This window comes from Leptonychotes weddellii, chromosome 8, assembly GCF_054177405.1.
Source record: "Leptonychotes weddellii isolate Sample4059 chromosome 8, ASM5417740v2, whole genome shotgun sequence".
NCBI lineage: Eukaryota > Metazoa > Chordata > Mammalia > Carnivora > Phocidae > Leptonychotes > Leptonychotes weddellii.
In genome coordinates this window covers 62,086,046-62,102,098 of record NC_138376.1, presented here as the reverse complement: position 1 = coordinate 62,102,098, position 16,053 = coordinate 62,086,046, and the positions used below count along the sequence as shown (strand labels likewise).

The 16,053-nt window shown below is 38.8% G+C and overlaps 1 protein-coding gene across 1 annotated transcript in view; it reads left to right on the top strand.

Moving 5' to 3' along the window:
* Nucleotides 1–16,053, top strand: part of SNAP91 (synaptosome associated protein 91) — a 140,794-nt gene that overhangs the window by 43,726 nt on the left and 81,015 nt on the right. The window contains exons 3-7 of the mRNA XM_081828599.1: nt 7,921–8,063; nt 8,702–8,777; nt 9,547–9,649; nt 11,354–11,447; nt 12,327–12,438. Coding sequence (XP_081684725.1) covers nt 7,921–8,063; nt 8,702–8,777; nt 9,547–9,649; nt 11,354–11,447; nt 12,327–12,438 — 528 coding nt within the window. The remainder of the gene's footprint in view (nt 1–7,920; nt 8,064–8,701; nt 8,778–9,546; nt 9,650–11,353; nt 11,448–12,326; nt 12,439–16,053) is intronic.

Genomic DNA, 16,053 nt, shown 5'->3' with positions numbered 1-16,053 from the left:
AGTTGTATTTCTTAATACTAGCAATGAACAATTAGAAATGGAAATGAAGGGCACCTGGGCGGCTCAGTCGGTTAAGCGGCTGCCTTCGGCTCAGGTCATGATCCCAGGGTCCTGGGATCGAGCCCCGCATCAGGCTCCCTGCCTAGCGGGAAGCCTGCTTCTCCCTCTCCCTCTGCCTGCCTGTCGCTTCCCCTGCTTATGCTCTCTCTCTCACTATCTCTGTCTCTCTGTGTCAAATAAAAATAAATTAAGAATTCTTAAAAAAAAAAGGAAATGAAAAAGAAACAATACCATTTACCATATCATCAAAATGTGTGAAATACTTAGGAAGGAATCTGACAAAATATATGTAAGACCTGAATACTGAACACTGCACAACATTGCTGGGACAAATTAAAGCAGATCTAAATACATGGAGAGACAGACCATGTACATAAATGGGAAAACTCAGTATTGCTAAAATGCCAGATCACCCCAAATTGATCTATATAATCCAACATAATCCCAATCAAAATCCCAGCAGATATTTTTGTTAAAATTGATAAATTCATTGTAAAACTTATGGAAATACAAAGGATTTAAAAGAGCAAAAACTACTTTGAAAAGGAACAGAGTTAGAGGGCTACCACCACCTGATTTCAAGAATTATCAAAATTTATATTAATAAAGATAGTGTGGCATTGGTATAAAAGCAGACAAATAGATCAGTAGAACAGAGTAAGTCCTGAAATAGACCCCAAGATATGTGGTCAGTTGATTTTTGACAAGGTACAAAGTGGGAAAGAATAAAAAGTAGGAGAGAATAGGTTTTTCAACAAATAGTGCTGGAACAATTTGATATATGCAAAAGAAAAAAAAAGACCCTATATCCATACCTCATATCATTTATAAAAAAACTAATAATGTATTATAGATCTAAACATACAATCCTAAAACTATAAAACTTCTAGAAAGAAACACAGGAGAAAATCTTTGTGACTTTGACTCAAGCAAAGATTTCTTAAGTACGACACAAAAGCACGAACCCTTAAAGAAAAACTTGGTAGATAGGACTTCATCATAATTGAGAATTTCTGTTCTTCGAAAGACACTATTAAAAACATGAAATGGGAAGCCATAGACTTGGAGAAAATATTTGCAAATTACATATCTGATAGTGGATTGGATCCAAAATAGCTCAATAATTAGAAAACAAACAATCCAATAAAAATGGGCAAAGAATTTATACCTATGGCAAATAAAGTAACAAAATGTACATGAAAAATATGTTCAACATTAGTAGCCATTATGGAAATGCAAAAAAAGAAAAACCACCATGAGATGCCATGTCACACCTGTTAGAATGGCAGAAAATAAACTGGAGTGCTGGTACAGTGCTGGTGGGAATATAACATGATACAACCATTTTGGAAACAGTGTGGCAGTTTCTTAAATGTTTACTTCGAAATGATTTAAACAGTCTACTCCTAGGCAGTTACCCAAGGAATTGAAAGCATATGTCCGTGCAAATCCTCGTACACAAATGTTCATGGCAGCTTTACTTGTAATAGTCAAAAACCGGAGTCACTCCAAATGTCCATCAATAGGTGAATGAATAAACAGTTTTGCTCTGTCCGTATAACAGAATATACCTCAGTAATAAAAAGGAATGAACTATTGGAACTGTTGATACACACAACAACCGGATGAATCTCAAAATAATTATCCTGAGTGAAAGAAGCCAGACCTCTCCCCTGCCTCCCTGCCCCCCCCAAATGTATGATTCTCTTTATTAGAGAATTTTTATTGTATTAGAAGATACAAACTAATGTATATTGGCTGACAGCATATTGGTGGTTGCTAAGGGACAGCAGCAAAGAATGGTGAAGGGTAGGAAGGAGGAATTATAAAAGGTCTCTAGGAAAATTTTGGGGGTGATGGATATGTTCATTATCTTGATTTTGATGATAGTTTTATGGATGCATGTTTGTCAAAACTTATAATATCCTTTAAATATGTGCAGTTTTTTAATGTCAGTTGTACTTCAATAAGCTATTTTAAAACCTATCTTTAAAAAGATACCAGATCTGGGACCCCTGGGTGGCTCAGTCAGTTAAGCATTTGCCTTTAGCTCAGGTCCTGAGGATCCTGTGATCGAGTCCTGCATCAGGTTACCTGCTCACCGGGGAGCCTGCTTCTCCCTCTGCCTGCCACTCCCCCTGCTTGTGCTCTCTCTCTCTCTCTGACAAATAAATAAATCAATCTTAAATAGATACCAGATCTGTCTCCCCAAATTCAGCTAATGCTTTGAATTCTAAGGAATTCAAATATGACAGATATTTAACATTTAGATTTTGTGATTTTCAAGAACATTTTTTTCTGTGTGTTTATGTCTATGCTTTGTTTTAATTTTTTGAAATTCTTTAAATGGAAACCCTTTATTTGGTGAGCAAGTAAAGCAGTAGATACTTATATAAACTACTGGCGAGAATATAAATGTTACAACCACTGTGTAAAAACATTTTGTAAAGTTAAATATGTGGATACCCTACAACCTAGCAATTCTCTTTTTAGATATATACCAAGAATAGCAACTCTCAAGCTGTTTGGTCTCAGGGTACCTTTAATAATAAACCTATGGACATATTAACACAAATAATACTTTTAGGGAAAATAATTATTTTCCATAGCAAAAAAATATGGCAAGAAGAGTGGTATTGTTTGATATTTTTATAGATTTCTTTCATGTCTTGCTCCATAGAAGACAGATGTTCATATCTGTTTCTATATTCAATCTATTGGGACATATTGTTTTAGTTCAAGTGTATGAGGAAAATTTGTCCTCACACACATACACAGTTGGAAAGGGGAGAACTATTTTAATAGCTTTTTCAGAAAATTGTGGGTATCCTTCTTTGATACTATACTATAACTCTTTAAGTGCTATTTTCTTGAATTTAAATTGCAATATTGATTCTGAAACTACATCAGTGGATTTTTTTGGACTCTGTTACAGTAAGATCTTTTGGCATTGGTCTATCTTTACTTTGCATTAATTGAATGTATTATTTTGTAACATTACATACTAGTCATTTAAAAAATACCAGTTTGGGACACCTGAGTGGCTCAGTTGGTTAAGCATCTGCCTTTGGCTCAGGTCATGATCCCAGGGTACTGGGACTGAGTCCTGCATCGGGCTCCTTGCTATGCAGGGAGCCTGTTTCTTTCTCTGCCTGTCACTCCCCCTGCTTGTGCTTGTTCAGTCTCTCCCTCTCTCTCTGACAAATAAATAAAATCTTTTAAAAAAATTTAAAAATTTAAAAAATTAAAAATATCAGTTCACTGAGATACGTCTTCCAAAATGTTTTCTTATTTCATTATATAATATAAACAAGTGTCACCAACGATCTTATCAGAGAACTGGAAAACTGTGAAGCTTACTGTGGCCAACACAAGTTTTCTAAAATTCTGATTTTTACTCAAAAGATTGAATTTTATCATTGGCAACCAGTACTGTCATTTGTTTTATTTGAAGTGACAGGCTCACTTTATTGTTGAGAAAGTAACTGCTGAATACCAAGTCAGAATCACCATGGTTTGAAGTCTATCAGTCATTCTTTCAAGTAAAAAATGGTAGTTTACACAAGTTGTTAGTTCAGCTCACAGTTCAAACACGCAATTGCTTTTCCTTGAGCTAGCCATTCATCTCTGTTATCCCTCAGAGGTGCTTTATAGACACTTCCCATTTAGTGACAGAACAGGGTCAGCAAACATTTTCTGTAAAGGATCAGAGAGTAAATATTAGACTTTGTGGACCACTGAATTTGGTTTGAGTTGAGTGTTGTAACAATTCAGCTATGTCACTGTAGTGTGAAAGCAGCCTTAGACAATATGTAAACAAATGGGTATGGTCGTGTTCCAATAAAACTTTATTTACAAAACAAGAAGCAAGCCAGATTGCCCAGCAAGCTGTAGTTTGCCAACCCCTCACATAGGATATTAAAAAGAATATTTTAAGGTCAAGATTTTTTTTTAAAAGATTTTATTTATCTATTTGACAGAGGGAGACAAAGCGAGAGAAGGAACACAAGCAGGGGGAGTGGGAGAAGGAGAAGCAGGCTTCCCACCGAGCAGGGAGCCCGATGTGGGGCTCGATCCCAGGACCCTGAGATCATGACCTGAGTGGAAGGCAGACGCTTAATGACTGAGCCACCCAGGCGCCCCAAGGTCAAGATTTAATAAAAGTTATAACTTCTCCTTCATCAAGGACATGCCTCTCAGTAGCATTTTATCTGATCATTCTTCCATTTCCACTCCAGCACCCATCCTTACCTCTCCTCCTGTGTGACCTTCCTCTTTAAGGCTAACTCTGACATCTGAGCCCTGAATTCTAGAGCTCATTCTGCCTCTAGACTTTCCTATAAGTCATCTCTATTCTCTTTGTACCCTCACCTCTTTTTGCCTTTTCCTACTTGGTCTTAAACATACTTAAGTGTCTCCCATCTTTAAACCACAGAAAACCTTCCTTTGGCTCCCTCCCCCTCATACCTAGTTTATATTTGAGCTTTATTTCCTTCCCGCGGCAGCATTCCTATAGTTATACATATTCTGTTCTTCAGGTTCAGCTTGTGAGAACTCTGTAGTAGTTGACATTGGTGACCCCTAATCACTTCTTGAATTTTCGAAGCTCTTTTCTTAATTAGCTCTCACTATTTCACTTTCCTGGGCTTCTGTTTACCATCTGACTGTTGTTCCACTCACTTTTCTTCCATTCATCTCTTAAATGTTGGTCTTTCTTAGCTCTGATTATTTCTTTACTTATTTATAACATAATTTCCATTGTTTTTTTGTAGGATCTTTGGGTTACCTCTTCTACTTACATGATTTCAGCTTCCATTTCATTGCTGATGACTCCCAAATTTGTATCTAGGCTAAATGTTTGTCCTGAACTTTAGAACAGCTTCCAGTCCCTTATCAGACATCTCAACATAGATCTCCAGCAGCTACTTCAAATGTTTATGTTCAAAATAGTTTGTCTTCTTTGAAACCAACTTTCCTCCCTTTTCAGTAAAAAAAAAAAACATTTTCTGGACTCCAAATCAGAAATCTGAAATTGTTCACAATTCTTTTTCCCTTCCCCTCTAATATCCATCTGCTCACCTGGAAATCCCATGAATTGAGCCTCCTGAACTGAGTATCTTTCTGCTCCATTCATTATCTCCATTTCCCACTGCCTATTCATTAGCCAGGTTAACCTCATCTGACTCTCACCTGGGCTTTCTAACTTACTCTTTTCCTATCTTCTAGTATATCTTTCCAGGCAAAGGTAATTATTCCTATTCTATGCCTCTGCTTGCAGAGAGAATTTAGTAGTTGCCGAATGATGTTGTTGACTATAAAAATGAAGTCTTATATCTCTCTGCTAAAATACTTCCAAGGGCTCCTGTTGGTCCATAGAGTGAAGTCCAAACTCTTCAGTCATGTGTAAGATCCCTCAGTGGTCATCCCCTAGCTCTTTAGTTAAGTTCCTCCCACCACCTGCTCACACATACCTAGCCCCCAGACCACCACAGTTCTCCAAGGACACGCCACCTCTCAGGGCTCCCCACTTTGCACACTTGGTAAAAATGTCCTTCTCACTCCTCTCCCATGGCAGAGCTGACTTTATGATCCTCCCCATGGAGTCTTTCCTAGTCCCACTCTGTTCTCATAATGCAGTGTGTGTATAACAGTATTTACAAACATTTATATTGGGTGCCTACTATGTTCAGACACTTTACCGTCCATGTAATAGTTCTGAAAGGTAGTAATTATTACTTCCCATTTTAAAGATGAGGGCCTAAGTCAAAGAGACTTTTAATTTGCCAGAGTTGTACATCTAGACAGGGGCTAATGTAGCCCCTGCACCTGGGCTCTCTTTGCTCTCTTGCTGCCTCTCTTTACTCATTTCATATAGGGCTTTCTTTATTATCTGAACAGGTACTTGTCTCCTCTGACCAGCAATGTTTCTGTATCCCCAGAGCCCAGTTCAGTAAATAAATGAATAGAAAAGTTTGTGACTGACACAGAATTTCAAGTATAAAGTAGTCCCATGATATACTCTTAGAAAACAGTGTCACAGCTTAGTGATTTTTCTTTTTTAAAGGACTGTTTGCTTATATTTTGGGTTAAAGTATGGGGGGTTTTGCCCATTTTGTTCAACAGTTGTTTATTGTGCACAGTGCTCTGCAAAGCTTTGCACAGAAAACAGACATTGATGTGACCGTTTCCATCCTCAAGGAGCTTTGGTATGGTAGAAACTATGGCCCATACACATCTAACCTGCATACCCACCAGGAACAAAATGCCTCAGGTTTTACAGCAGCAGGAGGCCACGTGGGGCTGCATTTAAAAGGGACCAGGAAAGATTTCCTGAAGGATGAGTAGAATTCTAATAAAGGAAAAACATTGAGGGAAGGTGTTAAAGTGAACAGGATGATGTCTGGAATTTAAAATAAAGTAAAAAGTAAGCCTGGTCTGGTCCATTTATAATTCAGAACAGTTATTGTTACCCTCTACTCTAGAATTTATTTCCGACATGGAGTATCAACGTCTTTAAACCTTATTTTTTGTAAAATGGAGAAATGCATAAAACAAATGTATAATTTAATGATTACTGAGTGTGGATTTTGAATAAGGAAAAGGATGGGTCTGTGTCTCTGCATTTGTTGCATAGGATTCTCTTGTAACTGAGTATCATATGCAGTTCTCTGCAAGATGGGTGTGGCCTGTGAGAGAAGTCTTGTAGTCTTGTCCTGAGGAGGTCATACTGTGCTGTAGGAAGTACCAGTTGACCCTTGAACAACCCCCGGGGGGTTAGTGGTGTCAACCACCCGCACAGTCAAAAATCTGAGCATAACTTTTGACTCCTCCAAAATCCTTACTGGTAACAAATAATTAACACGTATTTTTTTTTATGTTACATGTGTTATATACTGTATTCCTTAAAATAAATTGAGAAAAGAAAGTTATTAAGAAAATCAAAAGCAAGAGAAAATACATTTATGGTACTGGACTGTAAAAAATAAAATCTGTGTGAAAGTGGACCCTTTAGCTCAAACTCATGTGGTTCAAGGGTCAACTGTACCGCTCTGAAGTCTGCCCCAGTGTGACCTGCCCAGCTTCTGTTCCTTAATACATTAATCTTTGATTGCCTCAGATAACTTTTTGACAACACTCGCCACTTTTTCTAAATGCTGGGCAGCCCACCTTGGCCACTATATAAAAAAATGTTTTCCCCTGAGGTACAGCTGGAATCGTACAGATAATATGTAAATGTGGACAGTGAATGCATTTTAAAGATTTACTCTTATAAACTCAGGTCACATAATAGTAATTTAATGCATGCACGGTATTTGGAAACTTAGGTAAGTGTAATGGATTTTTTTTTTTTTCACTATTTGCTCTCATTCTGCCGCTTAGGTGGCAAGTATATTTATTAGCACCCATCAAACTTAAAATCTAAGTGAAGTATGCATTTAGCTGTTTAATGTTTCAAAGAAATACATTTATGTTATTGCCTTTAAATGGTGTATAGAATAAGTGTCTACATGTTTGAGACATTGTACTAGAAAAGAATTATCATGAGGCTTAGCTTTCCTGGAGTTTGTAATTTGAAAGAATGACATTGGTACCAGAAAACAGATAAAATTAGAAGAGGACACAGAAGAGAATTCAATGTAAAAAAATAAACTCAAGAAAAAATAAAATGCATTGGGTAAATCATGTATTTATGTGTGCATGTGTAAAAATATAGCTTAATTTTTTTTAACGTGGTTAGCTATTGTCAAAGCATTTTGGGGACTCCTGTTTTAGTAAACAGGTTTAAATTGTTTTAACATTTGAAATGAAGTTTCATATGTAATGATTAATATTATTGTTGGATTTCTTCTACTTTCATAGATTTGATTCAGGCTACCAATGAGACCAATGTTAATATTCCTCAGATGGCCGACACACTCTTTGAGAGGGCAACAAACAGTAGCTGGGTGGTTGTATTTAAAGCTTTAGTCACAACACATCATCTCATGGTGCATGGAAATGAGGTAAATGAAGTGAACTTAACTTTTCTTTGGTGGGGGGAGGAGGCATTTATGGAGGGCTTTTCTACTTTTCATCAATTAGGAGAAAAAGAAGAGGAAATATATGGCTCAAAATCACCAAGAGTACAATTTTAATCGTCTACTTAGCTATTTAAAAAAAAAATGTTAAGTTAGACATTCTCTTGGGGACATTGAAATATTAAATATTACTGGGACCTAAAAGGTATACACCATATAAATGTATTAGTGGGCAAATATGTTAGGAGAAAGGAACAATAAAATTATTTTTCCCGTTAGGAACAGTCTTTTGCACTTTAAGTGAAAATTGCTTTTACAAAAATATTTAATTTTGGAAAACATTAATAAAATAAAAATTACCCATTTTATATGGGATGCCTACTGACTCGCATTAAACTGCAGTGTTTCTGTTATATGAAAAATGAAAGATCATAAAATTTAATTCTATTTCAGTGAGTACTTTTCAGTCTTTTTTCCTCCTCAGAAAAAGTTAGCAGACTAAGAAACTTTATAACTGAGTAAAAAAAAAAAACAATGAGAATTTGCAATATCCTTTAGTATCAGAAATTGTTTAAAGGTATGATTTGGGAATATTGGTTATGAGTCTAGTTTTTGTTTTTCAGAGATTTATCCAGTACTTGGCCTCTAGAAATACACTGTTCAATCTCAGCAATTTTTTGGACAAAAGTGGATCCCATGGTGAGAATAGTTATGTTTTCTAATTTTTTGGATAATGCTTTTGATGCAGGGTTTTGTTTTTGTCTTTGTTTTTTTTTTGAAGTGAGGTTCATAATCTATAATTAGTATAGCTGGTAGTTCTGTTGGGTATTTAAGAAAAAATGTAAAAGTAATTATTTAGTTACTTTGTAGAGCTTTAAAATATTTAATTGTTAGAGAACTCAGCATATAAATTACATATCAATTTTACTTTTTGTCTTTTTCAGTATTTACCTTAACAGTCAGTATTCTAGACCCACAGTTGTTTGTTTATGAAAGTACAAAAGGCAGTACTTTCCTAATTTAAAGAAAAAGATTCCAGTCTTAAACATTCTTTGTAAATTAGTAGAATTTAAACTGTAGTCATATGTTCATTCATCATACTTATTGGTTGCCTATTATGTATAAGGCAAGCACACCAAGCAAGTGGATGGTTCTCAGATAGCTGCATGTGTTAAGCCTGAAACAGCCTGTTACTTGAAACGGTGAACAAAAATGCAAGGAAAAATCAGAAAAGACATTCCGTACAAGGATGGTAGCATAACGAAATTGAAATGTCTTAGAATGTCTCATGCCTACAGTATTTTTGCTTGTAGTAGGATTTTAAATGAGGCCTTTCTGGTGCCTTTATTGACCTCATTCTAGCATTATTTACATTTGGAGAGTTTAAAAAAAAAAAAATGGTACTAAGCAAAGCACAAGGGAAGGTATTTTATTAATTAGTTTTACTTCTTCTGCCCCTCCCCCCCAGGTTATGATATGTCTACCTTCATAAGGCGCTATAGTAGATATTTGAATGAAAAGGCTTTCTCTTACAGACAGATGGCATTTGATTTTGCCAGAGTGAAGAAAGGGTATGTTTTTTTCTTTCTCATATTTATTTGAGCAGAGTAAGTCTTTGAGGCTTACTTGACTTACCTTAACCAAGCTTGAATGCCAAATAATTTTGGTCATGAAGGCCCAGTTTACAATCACCTGAAAAAAGAGACTCGATAGTATTATAGAAGTTAGCCTGGAAGTTGTAATATATGTTACTTTATTTATATTTTCATGCAAAAAATCTGATTCGCTGCTCAGAATTGACATGGTATAACATTTTATTTGTTAATTTCAATTCAAAATTCTTAAGCACGTATATTCCTTTAAATAATTTTAAATGGAGCGAATTTAAAGTACATTCAGAGTTCAAAGAACAGTGGCTCTAGTTTACAATAGTTACTTCAGTGTGTTTTGATTGAAGTAAAACTGAACTGTGTATATGGTGGAGATCTGTTCTTGGAAGGTAATAACGTCCTGGTATCACACACACACACGAACACCATAATTGAACTGATTATTAATACTAATCATTGATTAAGAAAACCTCACTGAAACAGAAACACTTATATTTTAACTCATAATTATCATTTATTTCCCTCTAGATAGATGTTGATTTTAATCAGAAGTGTTCAGTCATAAATTTGTGCAAATCTTGTATCTGTTCTTGACTTGAAATAATGGCAAGGTATTGTAGAAGGTTTAATATTTTAGTCTCAAGAATTCACACAAAAAGACAACACTCGGTTTTTCTAATAGTGACCCAGCCTTAGCTTTCAACTATGTTTTAATCATGGTGCTGAACAATTTAAACTTGTCTGTTCAAAATAAATTAGTTTCTTGTGGGTGAACATTCTATAAAATCAAGGTTTTTACTTTACCCCCTTCTCAGTATAGATGGTTCTAGTTCATGTGTCTTCCTCCAACTTCTTACATGGCCCTGGACAGCCGTAGCTGATGTGTCTGGCTGCATTGCGGCCTTTCTGCAGTAGGTCCATAGCCTTCTTAGAAACTTCTGCACCCTGTATGTGCACATAGGGATACTTTGGGATGCTTTCCCTACCCTTGTAGTAGGAGAGATCCTGAAAGTTGCCATTTTTAGCCCATTGACATAAGCTGGGTATTTTTCTCAACTACTTCAATACTGCCACAGCTGGGCTATCACTGGATACAGGGGCTCCATAAGAGTCCTCTGGGCGGGCATGGGGTTCAGTGCCCTGTCTCATGCACCCTCTGGCATGAACCTCCAGTTGTGTCCTCAGCAGCTAGTTAAACTCTGTCTCCTTTTGGCCAAACTGTACATATCAGCTTGCATTTGTCTTCCCTTGATAGTTAATAGTATACACTCTGCTCTCCCAGTCCTACAGGTTTTGAAGACTTCTAAGACATGTGTTCTCTCTCTTTCTTAAAAACAAACTGGCATTCACAAAACCTACACCTCTGTTACAGATTTGGAAAAGTCCATCTAGTAATTCAGCTGATCTCTTTTATACAGACACACTGCTTTCTTCCTGAGGGCAGTGCAAAGAGAAAGAAAGCACTGCCCGTGTGCGTGAAGAACAAGAATGGGGGAGAGGAAGTGGTGTAGAGAGGGGAATCAACTACAGCCTTTTAATATCTCAAAGTCATCCCACAGGATTAATAAGGACATGGAGGGGGTGCAGTTTGGAAGAATGCACGTGGTCTTGAATTTTCCACATACAAGGAAGTTGCATCTTTTTCTTTTTTAAAAACAATTATAGGGCCGACGGTGTAATGAGGACAATGGCTCCTGAAAAGCTACTGAAGAGTATGCCAATTCTGCAGGGACAGATTGATGCACTGCTTGAATTTGATGTATGTATCTCCCTAGAAAATGTGCCCGACGCAATTAGTATTGTCTTCTGTTTGAAGGTGGGCTATAGGTAAAGCTGGAAATCTACTCAGGAAGCATATTGAGATCTCCTTCATTTTGATGAGCTAGACGAGCACTTCATATAGGCTCTTAGCATGGTAGAGTTGACTGTGGTTATCCAGATTGTCTGAGCAGTTTCCCAAGTGTTTACTTAAGTCATGGAAAAATACGAATAGTGCATTCTTGGAACCCTGTGTTCAGAGCAGAGTGAAGTAGCTGCAAGATGTACCTTTAGCCTCAGTAACTAGTTAAATACCTTAGCCTGCTTTTAGAAGCCATTTTATATAGACTGCTTAAATGACACCAACCACCAAAGAGAATTGTTTTTGTCTGGTCATGGTCCTTCCTCCTGGAAATACCAACATGACATGTCTCTTAAAACCATACCCGTATCTTGAGTGTGGTGGTAAATACACTGGCCCACACGTGTGATAAGATTATATAGAAAAGCTCCCCCACCCAAGGAGTATAAGTGAAACTGGGGAAATCTGAATAAAATCTGTGGATTGCAGCAATCTCAATGTCCTGGTTGTGATATTGTACAGTAGTTTTGTAAGATGTTACCATTGGGAGAAACTGGGTAAATGGTACATAGAATCTCTGTATTTTTTTACAGCTGCATGTGGATTTATGGTTATTTCAAAATGAAAAGTTCAGATAAACATATCTGATTCATGAAAATAAAATATTCTGACGTGTAAGAATATTTGTAGAATGTGAATTAATTTCTTAGTGATCACTTGAGACATTTTCATGTGCTTTGAGAAAAATTGTCATTTGATAACATGTAATTAACATATTAAATTTTTATCTTTTTCTAGGTGCATCCAAATGAGCTAACAAATGGTGTCATAAATGCTGCATTTATGCTTCTTTTCAAAGATCTTATCAAACTTTTTGCTTGCTACAATGATGGCGTTATTAACTTACTTGGTAGGTAGAACTGTTGAATGGTATCTTTGAATAAAGAATGCATCAGAATGCAAAGATTTGGATACCATAGCATTATTAGATAAAAATCTAAAAAAAAATGATTCATTCAGGTCACATTTCTCTATTCTTATGTCAGTCAAGGTTAAGTGCAAGAAACAGAAAGCACTCTAGATGTTTTAAGCAGGAAGGGATTTCCATACAGGGATTTTGGTGGTTACAAAATACTGGAATGACTGAAGGTTCTAGGCTTTGCCTCTTAGAATAAGTCCCAATAAGTCCTGCTCCACTGTGCTAACAGCTACCTCTGATGCCACTCCTAGAGATGTAAAGGGAATAAGAAGCCACTGCCACCTCATTAAGTATAATAGAAGAGCCACTCCAGCTCCTAGGTTTCTGGACCCATATACTCTAGCTGTGGTGAACAATGGACCATACACTGACCAGTGGTTCAGAGCATATACTAGAATCTCTAACTCTTAAGGTATCTTCTTAGAGTGGGTTTAAAATAGTGTCTTCTGTAGGCCATTCCATCGTTATGTAAGGTCCACTATTTCGGGACTGAAGGGATTCATCCTAAGACTGACAAATCCTGTGGGGTGCGTCAGTTGTCTCACTTCTTGTACAGCAAAATAGTATTGTGTGAGATACCATGAAGGGGAGTAATTCCCCAGATGGTGGTACTGGCAAAGCAATATGAACAAAGGTGATAAATCTGTATCCAAGATAAACCAACTATTCTGGAATAGAGAGATTGCTGCTCTTTTCCCTGGTAAAAGGAATTAATCCTTAACACGTCACTTGGTGGATGACTCCATACTCCCTGGATTATGATGCTGTGGTAGAAGCTCAGAGTTGATCTTGGGTATTGACAGACTGAGGACTTAGCAATGACACAGATATATCAGACTATGTTCTTGGACCTATTCATAACTTCCATTTCTGATATAATAGTATGTTCATCAGCATATGGAGTCCTTTTATCCCTTGATCATTGCTCTTTAGTCTACATTTGTATGGAATGAAAATAGTCTCATGCTCTTTATCCATCCTGAGAGGTCCATCCACCACCTCTTCTCCAGACCTTCTTGTTACCAATCTTCCAATTTGATTTTTTCCAAGTCCCTGGTCATCAAGGCCAGCAGTTAGTTACTGCTCATATTTTGATAGAGTTCCATTTGTCTCGCCATCTTTTTTTTTTTTAAGATTTTATTCATTTATTTATTTGAGAGAGAGAGAGCACGCATGGGGAAGGAGCAGAGGGAGAGGGAGAGAGAGAATCTCAAGCAGATTCTGCGCTGAGCCCAGAGTCTAATGTGGGACTTGATCCCACAACCCTGAGATCATGACCTGAGCTGAAATCAGCAGTCGGATGCTTAACTGACTGAGCCACCCAGCTGCCCCAACTCACCGTCTTTCCTTTGACATAAAGTGGAAATCGGATAGATATACTGCTTGAAGTTTGGCCTATAGTAAAAGATTTCTTTCTTCTCTCAGAGTCACCCCTTTGTGGAGATATAATGACTTAGCAAACCACTTTTATAACTAGTGCTGGCACCGGGTACCTGGGTGGCTCAGTCGGTTAAGTGACTGCCTTCGGCTCAGGTCATGATCCCAGGGTCCTGGGATCAAGTCCTGTGTTGGGCTCCCTGCTCCGCAGGGAATCTGCTTCTCCCTCTGCTCCCCCACTTGTTCTCTCTCAAATAAGTAAATAAAATCTTTTAAAAAATAAAATAATAATAATAATAACTAGTGCTGGCATGAGAAACCATCTCTAAATCAACCTTGAATTCTTTTTTCTCCTCAGACCACTGGTCATGGGGAGCTCCCCAGAGGCCATAGGTATGATTGGAGGGAGAAATGCAGCACAGAAGAGTAGGTGCAGTGGGAATATGAGCCATCTGTTTGTACAACCCACATGGGGGTTCAGGATTGGCTTGAGGCTGACCGCTTTTATACCACTTTCATTTGATGATAGAGTGTTCTTGCACTTGTCCAGCTCATGGATATGTATATTAGATAAAACTTGAGGTCTTATGATCACTTGATATTCTGTGGTTAGAATCTTAGTCTCTATAAGCAAGCCAAGAAGAGTTTTTCCAAAGGAGATTTGTTACTGTCTGAAGAAGACATGGCTCTGCTCCAAAACACTAGAGGCTTCCACTGTGTTTTCCTAGCGGAGTGTGCCAGATGCATTCTACAGCATTTGGATCTACTGCAGGCACTTTGAATACTTTTAGGTCTGTGGGAACAAAGGCCCATGTGGTTCTGGTTTGGAGCAGTTGCAGAGGCTTCCCCTGATCTGGATCCTACTTCTTTCTGACACCACACCTGATACTCTTTTTAGAGCAGAACACATACATGTTGTATATGTTACCTCTAAAACTAAAAAAGCTCAGCAAACTTTTGCCTACGTTTTAGTTATAGGGGTTACGAGGTGAAGCAATTTGTATTTCACATGGAGGGGACCTTTGGACCCAAAGACTTTGTTGATGTAGCAGGTCTCTGAGCTTTCATAAATTCTCTGTCCACCCTGTGACATACATGTGACTTATGAAGGCACATAGCATAACGGAAATTCTTGCCCACTGGGTACAATCAGCCTGATGTCATTAACGTGATAACCCATGGGATTGTGACAGCCAGGGAGGTTGATATCCTTGAAATAAGACAGCTAGTATGGGGGGGAAAGATGGCGGAGGAGTAGGGGACCCTATTTCAACTGGTCCCCGGAATTGAGCTGGATATCTACCAGACCACTCTGAGCACCCACGAAACCAGCCTGAGATGTAAGAAGATCTGGATCTCTACAAACAGAATATTGCAGGCGGTTGGTTTTGAGGTACGAAGCGGAGAGCCGTGATTCTGCGGGCAGATATCGGAGGATAAACGGCAGCGGGAGGGTGCCTGGACGTGGGGATCCTGCACCACCAGTGAGTGACAGCCTCGTACGCTGCGGACGGGCACAGACTCACAGACCGGTAGCGTCCGGAAAGGACTTCAGGGCAGCCCCCGGGGTTCAGGGCCAGACCCGCCGGGTCGCGTGCATGCGAACCGCAGCCACCCAGACAGAAACCCGGAGCGACGGTCGCGCGCACGCGAACTGCAGCCTCCGAGAGGGAAACGCAGTGCGCCGGGGTCCCGCCGGTGAACTGCAACCTCCGGGGTGGAAACCCGGAGCGGCAGAGTCGCGCACACGTGAACTGCAGTCCCCAGGACAGGACCCCAAGCGGCGGAGTCGTGCGTGGGCGCATGCGCGCGCGAACTGGAAGCAGCTGGTGGTTTTAGAAGCAGCTGGTGGTTTTAGAAGCACAAAGGGCAGAGACGTGCCCCGACCTGGAGGCAGGACTGGGGGCGCTGCGGAGGGGCGCACAACCCAGGACGCTGCAGTTTATAGCAGCACGGACAGAAACGGAGACGGTGTGGCCTGGAGAGCTCACTGAAGAACAGACTGAGGTCTCTCTGCTCTGAGGCAGAGGGTTGGAAACAGTCTCTTCTGCTCTGACTTGCGGAAGAGACACGGAAAGTCCCCAGGGAAAGGTGCCAGAGAACAAAAGCCCCAAAGACTGATTCCCACTGAGCCCATCCCCCACCACAGGGGGACAGGGCAACTCCGCC